The sequence below is a fragment of the Mytilus galloprovincialis genome, chromosome 4, assembly GCF_965363235.1.
Source record: "Mytilus galloprovincialis chromosome 4, xbMytGall1.hap1.1, whole genome shotgun sequence".
NCBI classification, from domain to species: Eukaryota; Metazoa; Mollusca; class Bivalvia; order Mytilida; family Mytilidae; genus Mytilus; species Mytilus galloprovincialis.
Window position 1 is genome coordinate 43,284,710 of NC_134841.1, and position 13,502 is coordinate 43,298,211.

The following is a 13,502-nucleotide window of genomic DNA, read 5'->3' on the forward strand; positions in this document are numbered from 1 at the left end:
ACACCTGTTCAGAGAGATAATCCTCACTACAATCCTAGTGCATCTCAGGGACAAAAAAAAACACATCAGAACTGGCTACTTAATTGAGCACAGAATTTCCAAAGCAATCGAAAGACATTATCACATTATCGTTCACTTTTTGCCAGGAACCTGTGATCTACTATAAAAAGGGGAAGTTTATAAGACATCGAAGTTGTCAAACTGTAAATTCCATACCAAAAGAATACAAAGGAACAAACCACATTGTTATCCAACATCCAGTCAATCACCATATTTGCAGAGGACATACACAATCAACATCATTTAAAGTTAAAGATTCCAAGTATCTTATTCTCCATAACTAGCAATTTTATAGTAACACTCAAGTCAGCAAATATTTCATCAGAGACAGGAAAATGAAAAAAACGTCGATCCCTTAAGTTAATTAATATCTCCATCAACACAAAGACGTTCTACCCATAAGAAACGTACTTAATCTTGTCATCACCAAACAACATACTGCTTTGTTACATGTTTGTATGTTTTTATAGTGATAAGGATTAAATCACAATGTTGACTGCTGTATTTTTGACATTTTTACCTTTCCGTTTTGAATTTTCCTCAGAGTTCAGTATTTTTGTAATTTTAATTATTTCGTGACACCTACCGTGAATACTACAAGGCAATACAAGAATCATGATTTGTCCAACTAAGAGTCGAAGAACCAAACCATTGATATTATTCTAGCACGAAGACTACATACTGTAATTTACCTAATGTGAGTTTATCTTATCCGTCTGTACTACAAAGTAAAAAAATAGAATGAAATTCAAAACAGTGTGGCTGTGGCCATTGATTGACACATTAAATTCATCCATTGACTGGGACAATTTACGTGAACGTATGTCTGTAACGACCACTGTTCACGACGTACCTACGATAGACATTTAAACTGTGGGGTCACCAAAGGTTTCTTAACGCCTTTAATTATAAAAATAATCGAAAAATTAGTCAGGAATAACCTTTATGTTTTAATCTATACAATTGATATAAATCAAAACATCGTGTTATTCCTGATTAATTTTTCGAAATACTTTATTAAGGTGTTGATGACCATTGGTGACCCCATAGTTTAAGTGTCTTTAAAAAGTACACAGTGAGCAATGGTCGTTACATACAAACGTTCACCTAAATTGTCCCAGTCAATGGATGAATTTAATGTGTCAATCAATGGCCACAGCCACACTGTTTTGAATTTCATTCTATATACTCAAAACAAGTGCTATAGAATATATTCAACACATAAAATTTGCATTAAATGTCAACTTCAAATGTCAAAATGCGGTTTTTCACAATTGTTATCATCATTGTAAGAACCATTATGCACATGTAAAATATAGTTATGACAAACATTGAAAAAGAAGAGGAACAAATAAAACAATATATAACAGTAAACAGTTTGTTAACAACTATATCGTGTTTATTCATTTTTTCGCAGCGTATCTACTAAAAATAGCTGCACCAGCTACCACAGCACCAGGACCGCCAATAAAATATGCGAATGCTGCCCCAAAACCTAGAATTAAGGTACCAATCAACGCATTAACCCAACTCGCTCCTTGCAATATTTCGTTACGCGCTGATGCTCTTAAGTTCAGTAAGTCATCATAATTTAACGATTTAGGTGATTTATTGACCCTTTCTTTTAATCTTTTATCGATCTCTTTCTCTGCAATGATAAACTGTGAATTTTGGTAAATCTTTCTTTCGTTTTGTTTCTCTAATGCAAAAATCATATCAAGTAAGTTGTTTGCATCTCTTTCTTTAATGTACGCTGTTCCAACGTTATTGATGGAACAATAACGATTTTCGCAACTAGCAAACAATGATTTCACCCTACCATCTTCAAACTTAAGTACGTAGTCCTGAATTGATAGGTTATTTCGTTCTAATGTGTCTCCCTCCGTATAAACTACTATAAGATAATTCATCAGTTCTTCACCAAAAGCTTTTTTGTACATTTCGATTGCTTTCATTTCCGACTCGCCAAACTTGTTTAAACCAACCACAAATAAAAATGCATTTGGACCAGGCGCAAGTAATGCAGTAGCCTTTGCCAGCTCTTTCTTCATGTTTTCTGCTGTGAAATTACTATCAAAAATCAATCCAGGTCCATCAACAACAATAATATTCCGACTCTTGTAGTTCTTTGTCCCAAAGCAAAATTGCAAGGTTACAGGCTGAGGCGACAGACCTGATGGAAACTTATTTTCTCCTAGAAGCGTGTTTCCAGTTGCACTTCTTCCAGCGCCGCATTTGCCAATGAGGAAAATTCTAACTTCATTATCTATTATGGTCTGAAGATCTGTAATACGAGAATTCATTCAATTATATTTTTTTCTACATTTTTTTCAGTAGAATTAACTCAGAACAAGGCATTTAGACGAAAATTATAGCTTTTTTTTTACTTATTAATTAAATCTTTTAATTTGACAATAATAAACCAAACTAACGAATAACCTAGAATCTTGTAAGATAAAAATATGATTGAGTTAGATGAGCTGATTCAGACCAGTCGAGACTAAGTTTAAAGGTCAAGACTGAGTGTAGACAGGTCGATACTGGTGGAGACAGGTCGAAACTGGTAGCACATTTGTCGAGACTTTTTCAGACTGTATCACGGTTATTGAGTACTCAATTAGACTTATAAAGTAAGGTCGAGACCAAAGTCGAGTACACTTCAGTGTTTAGCTAAGTATTGTCGAGATTATGTCGAGTCTTATCAAGTAAAAATATAGTCTATTAATACTCTGAGCGGTATGTAGTGCATGTAGTGATCGGCTTATGTCATTAAAGAAAACAAGATGCAGGATGTAACTAAACAGCAGAAACCCCTTCTCTGTCAGTAGAAATTACCCGCTTTTGAAAAAAAAATGTTTAAGGTATAGGCATTCATTAATAAATGAGGATATGTTAAACGAAATATTTCAAGATTTAACCCCTGGGGTTCGCTAAATTCAAATGATGGAATAATAACGTCTTGAAATAATTAATCTGCTAGGGCCGTAGAAGGCATGTTCCGTTTACGGACTATATAACAAAATATTAGCAAAATGGTGTGCATGGATGTTTTAATTGGATAATTATATGGATATAGACACGAAAGGAAATTAACTACTGGTATCATGACGTGTTCAAAGTACCTAAGCCTCAATTCCGGGTTAAAAGTGTTTGGCACCAGTCTATTTGTGATGGTTTGTTTTTTTCAATTTGGAAACAATGTCTCTGTTTATTGTTCTTCCATCTTGAATAAGTATTTACTTTATGTACGTTTATCACGTATAGTCAAAGCTACTCAAGTTTGACGACTTGAATTGCGATGTTGTGTCATCGCGCTTCAAAGTATTTGCAAAGTTAAAAGTCCTGTTTATTTTGAAATTTTTTTCAACAATAGCTTTAGATATTATAAATATGAATACGATAGTAAGAAAACTTAATTCAGTTGAATGATGCTTAAAGATAGAAATATGTTGTCATAAAAGTATATACAAATATATACCAGTCTTCAATCTTCTATCTTTATCATCATCTCGTATATACATCATTTGCGTTGCCGTGGTATGCCTGACAACAAATTCTGAAAAATATGAATATTAAATTTATTAACCGTTAATTGTCACTTATACTGTGTTATTTCTTATTTGTATCGATCTGTTGAGGTAAAAACTTTACAACTGATTGTTATAATTTTATCTTAAGTTACACCACTGTTGAGGTTTAGGGGGGGGGGGTGTTCGCAACGAACAAACTAACTAGTTTTACTCCACCATGATGATCGAGGAGCTTGCAATTCAGTGGATGTATTTTTTTTCTGTATATCATATTTTTTTTGTCGTTCGTTGATTTGAATTAATTTCGTGCTGTCAGTTTTGGACCTTTTATAGCTCACTATGCGGTATAAATTTAACTCATTGTTGAAGGCCATACTCTAGTTTATTCATTTATTTATTTTTTGGTCTGTGGTAGGCAGTTGTCTCATTGGCAATGATACCACATATTCTTATTTTCATATTACGCATCTTTTAACTTAATTGTTGTGGCATATTTAATGAAGATAGTGTTAATTTAAACTACTGATTGGGAATCTCCTGCGTCTCTTGAACTAGACATTGATTGAAAGCAGTACGGTGCTGTTATATGATATATTAGTTTAAATTATTGTTTTCCTGAAGATACATTATACTTATATTCCCTGTTATTGTTCTGGTTTTGGAACAGTTTACCTGCGCTGGTGAAATGAATAATAAGGTAGAAAACGAAGTTTGTGAGTAGATATATAATTTTGGAATCCAAATAGTCATGCACATTGGTTTCCTACGTATTAAATAACATTTATTCCTTGTTTTTTGCCTATATTAAACAGAGTAAACGAGTAAATAGCTTTAAATATATAGTCAACTCCTTGGTCAGTTCAGTTTTATATAATCAAATTAATTGTGAACCTGAGGGAGTTGTATCATGTGTATCCAGAATTTGGTAAAAAGCTTTACATTTATTGAAAAGTATCAGCAATTGTTCAGTCCAATTCAGTCTGACATTTTTCTTATAACAATTGGAGAGTTTAAATTTCATTACAATGACCGAATAACTGGTCGGATTGTTGTCTCTTTGACAATGTTGTGAATTAGTTATAGTTTCAGTTTAGTATTTTATACTCTTTTATTTGCTTAACGTTTTACCGCCATTTTACGTAACAATAGGCCTGCAACGTCGTCACTTGCCGACGTCTCCCTTGTATATATTTAGACTCTAGTAAAGCATACGAAACATTGAAGACGCTTTCGGTTTTACTCGCCTTTACTATTGATACGTCCAAAACATTGGTGCCGTGACAAAAAGAACGATGAGTTCTAAACTCAAAGCTATTCGAGCTGGACATCGTGGTGCAGTCACGAAATTAATAAAACGAGTGAGCGGAAATTTAGAGGAGTTACTACAGGAAAACGATGTGAATGAAATTATGTCAATCAAAGAAATGATACGGAAGAAAGACACAGTTATCTCGGAACTCAACGACAATATTGTGGAGAAAATTTCGGAAGAGGATATTGAAGAAGAGATAGAAGAAGCCGACAGGTATGAATTTGATATTTAAATTTCGTTAACAAAATTAGCAAAAGTAATCCGGGAAGCAGATAACACAACATCTACGAAACGATAACAATTAAACCCGCACGCCACAGGATTTACAATTTAAAACAACCAAATAAACCCGACTCCAGTAAGTGGCACGCCAGCAAATAATTCAGCATCTACATTGTCAAACTCCAGTATGTACCCTAAATTACCTAGGCTTACCCTACCAAACGTTCGCAGGAAATATACTGGAATGGCAGACATTTTGGGATTCCTTTTGTGCAGCAGTACATGAAAATTTGTCCTTAAACGACGTTCAGAAATTTAACTATTTAAGGTCTCAATTGTACGGAGAAGCAAGCCAGTGCATCTCAGGATTACAAATTACAAACACAAATTGCGCTCAAGCCCTACATTTACTGAAACAAAGATTCGGTCAACCACATAAGATAGTACAAACATATATGCAGAGTTTAATCAGCCTTTCTAATCCAACGTCAAATATTACACATTTGAAAAAAATCTACGACAGCATGGAAAACTACGTCCGTGGCCTTGAAAGTCTAGGGGAGTCTCGCGAGTCGTTCGGAAGCCTTTTAGTGCCCATAATATTGAATAAACTATCTGAAAATATACGAGAAAACATGGTACGTGCCCACGGAGGCGACCATTGGAACTTGCCGTCGTTACGGCAACTATTCAACATGAGATGTGGATTAAGGAAGCAGGTCAGTCGGTAAACGGAGATAGTATAGAGCCGAATTCCACACCCACATCAGCATTCTTTACGGGTACAAATCGCAATTACGCAAATCAGAAAGGGAAAAGAGACATAACAAAGAAGCCGTGCATCTTTTTTCATGGAGTTCACGCCCCATTATATTGTAAAAATGTTATGGATATAGTTATCAAAGGTACCAGGATTGTAATTTAGTACGCCAGACGCGCGTTTCGTCTACATAAGACTCATCAGTGACGCTCATATCAAAATATTCATGAAGCCGAACAAGTACAAAGTTAAAGAGCATTGAGGATCCAAAATTCCAAAAAGTTGTGCCAAATACGGCTAAGGTAATCTATGCCTGGGATAAGAAAATCCTTAATTTTTCGAAAATTCAAAGTTTTGTAACAGGAAATTTATTAAAATGACCACATTATTGATATTCATGTCAACACCGAAATATTGACTACTGGGCTGGTGATACCCTCGGGGAAATTGGAAATTGAATTATGGAAATTGAAGATCGAAAACGCATTGTTAAGGAGAAACAGGCAAATTTCAATTGCTTAGGAAATCACAGAGTTGCCGATTGCAAATCCGATAAAACGTGTAAAAATTGTAATAAACGACACCATACTAGTATTTGTTCAAAGAATGAAACACACCTGTATACCAAGTCTAAAGACAGCAGTACATCAAAATCAGATACCAATGTCGCAATCGCAAGCATGTACTAGTATTCATCCACATCATCGGTAAGATCGCAGGTATTGTTGAAAACCGCGATAGAACCTATCGCGTATGAAAAGACACATTTTAACACTGCCAATATACTATTCGACGAAGGAGCCCAGCGAAGCTTTATTACTCAAGAGATGGCCAATTTATTGAACCTGACACCACTTAAGACGATATCCGGTTTCGGTGAATCCAACAAGAAGGTTAGAAATTTACAAATTGCTACTATATATACAAAAGGTCTGACGAATACGCTTATCCCTATTGAAGTTCTTATAGTACCACATATTGCTTATCCGATACATACATACGCAAGGAACCAGTCGAGTTTTCCACATTTAAATGAATTGAATTTAGCCCACCCAGCTTACAGGACGACGTGATAAACCGACTTTCTAAAGAACCATATATGCTTGAGATATATCATTACATTATAACATTATCAACGACCAAAAAAATCGAGGTTTTATAGAGAAGGTTGAAACCTCGGATGAGACTACTAATCGAGTACATTATATTCAGCACCACCCAGTGAAAAATGATTCATCGACTACACCGATACGTATAGTATATGATTGCAGTTGTCGCCAAGCTTAAATGATTGCCGTTCGTCTGCACCGTCGCAGTTTAATAAGCTAACAGATATACTTACAAGCTTCCGCTACGGGAAATACGCCTTAACAACTGATATCGAGAAAGCATTCCTCCAGATTGGACTAGACGAAGAAGACCGCGATTCCACTCGATTTTTCTGGCTGAGAGATCCAAGCAACCCCAAGAGTGAACTTGGGACTTACAGATTCAAGGTAATTTTATTCGGAGCGACATGTTCGCCATTTATTCTTAACGCTACATTATTGAAACATTTATCAACGGTTACAAGTGCTACTGCTGAAATACTCAAGCGTGATTTGTATGTAGACAACGTGGATTATACACGAGTGTTAATACAGAAGAAGCCGCCTTAAATTTCTTTGAAGAATCTAGAGAACTCATGACAAATGCAGGATTCAATTTGAGAACATAGAAGTATTATAGCAAACAACTTAGCGATGAAGCTACAAAGGCAAACGTACTTGATAAGGATAGCGAGACGAAAATTCTTGGAATGCGTTGGGATGCGAAGTCAGATATATTGACATTTGCGAAACTAAATGAAGATCGTATAGATATAGACAATACACAAACGACAAAGAGAGAAGTATTGCGTAAATCATCGTCAATTTACGACCCACTCGGGACCATTCTTGGACCAGTGACTGTAAGAGCTAAACTACTGATACAAATATTATGGAAAGAGAGATACGACTGTCACCAGGTGTTACCTAACAACATAGTCAAATCATGGTGTGAAATTTTAGATGACATCCGAGATGTTACTGTTAATGCGAAAATCGCACGACATTATTTTAACGATCAAAATGAGAACGAAAGCAACGAGAAAATAACATTACATGTCTTTGTAGATGCCAGCCAACGCGCTTATGGAGCCAGTGCCTACTTATGTATAGGAAACACTTCTTCTCTCATAATTGCAAAAAACCGGATCGCTCCGTTCGCCAAAATGACATTACCAAAGCTAAAATTGATGGATGCAGTAATAGGAGCTCGAATGGCTAAAAACTAGTGTTGTCAACGGTTAATCGGTTAACCGGTCGAATGACCGAATACCGAATACCAAAATCGCTAACCGGTTAACCGGACTTTTTTTCTGTTTTGGTAAATTTGATATAAATTTGTATTGAAATCATTAAATAGTTATGTTTTATTGTCGTGGTAATTAATTAGACAGATCATTATCAATTGTCGAGTATATTGATTGCTATTGTTAATTCTCAAACGTAAAATTAATTAGAACTTGTCTCTCAGGTCGGGGCAGGATCTTAAAGAAACATAATTAGTATACATGTTTTTTTAACAGTAACTTTAAATCAGTAATGCGATAAAATGTTAAGATTTACTTCATTGGTTCGTTTTGTATCTAATTTTGTGTAGACCTACATCTAAATGTGCAACCTCCGTCGTGCAATGCTTAGTCTGACTTTAAACGAAATCCTAACTCAAAAATTGTGAAAGGCAAACCAATGTGAATGTACTCAATGTATACGCGATACGAGTAACATGCTTAAAGCAACAAGCAAACAAAGCAAAGAAACAGGTCGTATGGTGATCTATAGTTGTTAATTTCTGTGTCATTTTGGTCTCTGGTGGAGAATTGTCTCATTGACAATCATACCACATCTTCTTTTTTATAATTAATCATTTCAAATTGAAACACTCCACATTATCTTCGAAGACAACAAGAGAAAATGAAAGAATAATAGGTTTCAGACATATTCAATTCTACGAGATCAAGAAGTTTTTTTTTTATTTTTCAATCTGAAGTTGGTACAGACGATAAAGTTGATACGGTGTATTTGATTATTAAAAGTCAAACTTCGCCAGGAATCTTCAAAGACAACCTTATTATGCCAAAGGACAATATTCAATTCTAAAAGCGTAAATTTATGAATTGTATGAAAGGTTGTCAAATTGACACTCATACCACGTCTTATATCTATGTGTAGGGTTCTATTGATAAGGCTTTCAAACACCAATTTAAACTATACCGGTTAACCGGTTAATCGGTCGAACGATTATCCGAGACACCGGTTAGGTAAAAGTGTACGATTTGACAACACTACAAAAAACCTCACGAAAACCCTACAACCACAACGCACAGTATTATGGAGTGACAGTCAGATCGTTTTGCACTGGATTTCGTCTTTAAAATCATTTGGAAGATTTATTCAGAATCGTGTGATAGAAATTAAAGAAACGACACAAAATTATGACTGGAAATACGTACCAACAGAATCAAATCCAGCCGACCTTCAAAATCGAGGAATATCATCAACGCAATTTAAGGAATCGACTTTGTGGATGCAAGGACCGTCATAGATATCGGATGAGAACAGTTGGCCTAAATGGGCCCCACAAGTTAAACAAGAGACTCTTTTGTTAACGACAACAGATGACAGCGAAAAGATGAAACCGTGTGTATTAAATGGAATTTCGAAAATAATCGATCTATCAAGATTCACGTCATTGAAGACGTTACTACGAGTTACATGCTACGTGTTTACATTTGTGAATATATGTAAAAGTAAGCGACCGTATAATTTGAGGTAAAATGCTAGACACGGAAAAGATAATAGGAAAGACGAAATCGACCGCGCAACTCGTACCTGGATTATAGATATTCAAAATGAAAAATTATGTAGTAAAAAGGAGCATCTTGCGAATCTATCACAGAACAAGAATCTACCTTTAGCAAGACAATTGCGCTTGTTCATAGATACAGAAGGTGTCATTCGATGCGCCGGCCGCATACACAATTCACAGTTAGACGACTCTACGAAGTTTCCAGTGTTACTACCGAAGAAAAATCAATTTACGGACTTAATTATATTGAACGCGCACCTGCAGATGTTGCATTCCGGTGCTGGACAGACAAGTACGCAAATCCGCCAATCATATTGGATATCTTCCATTAGACAATGCGTTAACCACATCGTTCAGAAATGTGTAAAGTGCCGAAAAGTGACCGGAAAAGCATTTCCACAGCAAATTTCGCCTCCGCTACCAAAGGATAGAGTCACCGATATGGTTCCGTTTACGACAACTGGTGTTGATTTCGCTGGACCCCTATTTGTTTAGGATAATGGACTTGTAACAAAATCGTATATTTGCCTATTCACATGTGCGTGTATTCGTGCCGTACAACTAGAACTAGTTACAGATATGACAATTGAGTCATTCAAATTAGCGTTTAGACGATTCGTTAGTAGGATAGAGATTCCCAGTACTGTGTATTCCGACAATGCATCAACCTTTGTTTCCGCTTCACATGATATTCCGAGAGAAATGAGCAGTCATATTAATTGGAAATCTATTTCGAAAGCAGCACCGTGGTACGGTGGATGGTGAGAGAGACTAGTTGGAATTACCGAAACGACATTGAAAAATGTGCTTGGGAAATCAGAAGTAAATTCTGACGTATTACGAACAACTTTGATAGAAATCGAACGTGTAATCAACGATCGTCCGATTACGTATGTGTCGCCCGACATCCGACATCCAGAGCAGCTTACACCGTCACATCTACTACATGGAAGAAGATTATCGCAAGAGAACAATTCTGAATCAGAGGTCAGTAATTCAAATTTTGATTTTACAGAAGCAAACAAACGTTACAACCATAAAGTAAAATGTACTTTAATTGAACACTTTGAAAAACGATGGAGAATGGAATACATCACCGGATTAAGAGAATTTTATCGCGTCGCCAGGGACCAAAGCGCACATGTGAAAATCGGTTCCGTCGTACAAATCATAGACAATTCACCGAGAATGATGTGGAAACTAGCAATTAGAGATACTTTGATCACCGGGAATGATGGAGTAGTGAGAGCAGTCAAAATTCGTACGTCAAATGGACTGATTACAACGCGACCAATTGTGAAACTGGTGCCATTGGAAATATGAACTTTAATTGTTAAAAGTGAGTTTTCAATACCCTTTTTATGAACAATACATGAACAGTAATTGCTTTTTGCGGCCCCTAGAATGTTGTGAATTAGTTATAGTTTCAGTTTAGTATTTTATACTCTTTTATTTGTTTAACGTTTTACCGTCATTTTTCGTAACAATAGGCCCGCAACGTCGTCACTTGCCGACGTCTCTCTTGTATATATTTAGACTCTAGTAAAGCATACTAAACATTGAAGACGCTCATTCCCCCTTTCCATTCTGAATTTTACATCATAACGTGTGTCGTAATTCAATTATAGTATTGCCTCTATCCCTATCAACAAGGTATTTAAGATTAAAAGCATCATGACTATATTCCCTAAAGCAAAACGAAGGGATATCTAATATATGTATTCAATAGTATTTTATAAAAGCTTGGCATCATTATCAAGTATTTAGTGTTTGGAGATAATCTTGTTTGAATTGAAAATATTAAATGGGGTAAAATGTCAATTCCAGCGTCAAATAACAGCTTATTGTACGCTGATTCCAAAAATATATGGTTTCTATACATAAACAAATATGAATAAGGTATTGTTTGATAGTTTACTGGACACGGTTTCAAAAAATATATGGTTCTATATACTTTTACATTAATTTAGTACAAACAATAGCTACTTTCGGTTTATGAAGATAACTCCCGGTTGGCTATTCTTAGGTCAAATGGCTTGTAACCTAATGCGAAAAGTCTCATTGCTTTATAATGACATAATTTATGTATATATCGAATCAACCGTTGACCTTGACCCCGATTTCAAGGTCATGAATCAAGGGCCTCAAATCAAAAGACCCGAGGTCTTTGTTATATATATAATAAATGAGTTATACCACCATACTTGTAATTTAAAATATATTAGGGCAAAAACTCACATTAAGTGTCACTTTACCCTTTCCACTCAAATTTACAGGTTACGACATGTCAAAACTAACAATTCTGTAAAAATATTTTGTAATATCTTATGATTTTCTGAAAATTAGTGATAACAAGCCAAAATCAAAATTTTAAACATGACCTTGACTTTTGACTTTTGACCTTAACCTCATTTCCATTTTCATGGATTAAGGACCTCCAATCAAAAGACTCTAGGCCTCTCTCACTTATGATTTTCCATTTACTGACACATTTCACTTATATCAAATACAAAAGGGGAAATAACTATCATATGAGGTATTCGTAACGCTTCGGTAAAAAAATCAAACGTAACATTCGTAGAATATAACGAGTAGTTTGGTAAAATAAATTTGTCGCTTTCTTTTACGGTTGCGAAGGAGATATCATAACAAGAAAAACAGTGCTTGGGGAGACAAATCTTACGAAGAAAAATGTTCGGCTAAACAGGATCAGTTTCAAAAGCGTATAGACTATGACATCATATACACAAAAAAAAAAAAAAGCGACATCTCTTGTAACAAAAAAAATAGGCGGAAGAAAAAAATTTAATCAGAACAAAATCAATATGTCTTTCCACGGAACCTAACTCCAACGTCCAAAGCACTTTTCTGGTTTACCTTTATCATGAACCCACATAGCCGTATTTGAAATACTCATATAATTGTATTTGTAATTTAGATAATAAATTTTTGTTTCATATACCCTGTTAGGAAAATGATGATTCGGATATTAATTTGTTGCCCAAAACAACAAATAAATTGTTCATATACTTCCATATTCTTTTTAACTGTTAAAGTGTTATTTTCATTCTTAGAAATCAAAATAGTTTATGACGAAGCAACTTTTAGGTAACTTTGATCAGATTGTCTGAACCTCATTTGTAGATTGATGCACTTATTCCATCGAATATTCATTTATCTGACAACGTATTTAAAAAGTCAGCCCTAAAATAGATTTGCTTTTAAACATGAAGGAATTTTATAAATAGAGACTAAAGGTAGATGATTCTTACCACTCTTAGGTTCTTGTTTTATTTGGACCCGTTCCGGGACACTTTTGTCGCTATATATTGTAATTCTAGCAGCCGTTGAAGTAAAGTTTTTGACAGGTGTTTGTAGAACCATATCATTTACATTGGACATCTTTGCCATTAAGCTAACTTCGTCCTCTATAAACAGCTTGGCATTTTTGTTTGGTTTTCCATAATCTTTTTGTCGTTCTTAATTCCATCATCAATGAAAAAATACAATAAATTTTGAAACAACAATCCATTTGACTTAGGTTACAACCACAATGAAGATAACATAGAAAAGTCCAAACCAGATCAACAGATGCCCATTTCTTTTTACCCTACGATATCAGTTACATTTCGATATTTCATTTAAATTAAGGATTTGTATCTATCATGCATAATTTTGGTACTTGGCCATGGATCGCGATATTTGGTTTCAGCAAGTCTTTAAA

At 35.1% G+C, this 13,502-nt stretch overlaps 1 protein-coding gene across 3 annotated transcripts in view; it reads right to left on the reverse strand.

The window, feature by feature from the left end:
- Nucleotides 1-1,254: 1,254 nt before the first annotated feature.
- LOC143072193 (uncharacterized) overlaps nt 1,255-13,502 on the reverse strand; it is a 30,529-nt gene continuing 18,281 nt past the window's right edge. The window contains exons 7-9 of one of the 3 annotated variants that reach the window (XM_076247016.1): nt 13,051-13,257; nt 3,539-3,616; nt 1,255-2,344 (exon numbers count right to left, since the gene is read on the reverse strand). In XM_076247016.1, coding sequence (XP_076103131.1) covers nt 1,464-2,344; nt 3,539-3,616; nt 13,051-13,257 — 1,166 coding nt within the window. In that variant the 3' untranslated portion in view covers nt 1,255-1,463. Of the gene's footprint in view, nt 2,345-3,538; nt 3,617-12,016; nt 12,081-13,050; nt 13,258-13,502 lie in introns of those variants that run through there. The other 2 variants (XM_076247017.1, XM_076247018.1) reach the window with 2 other exon arrangements.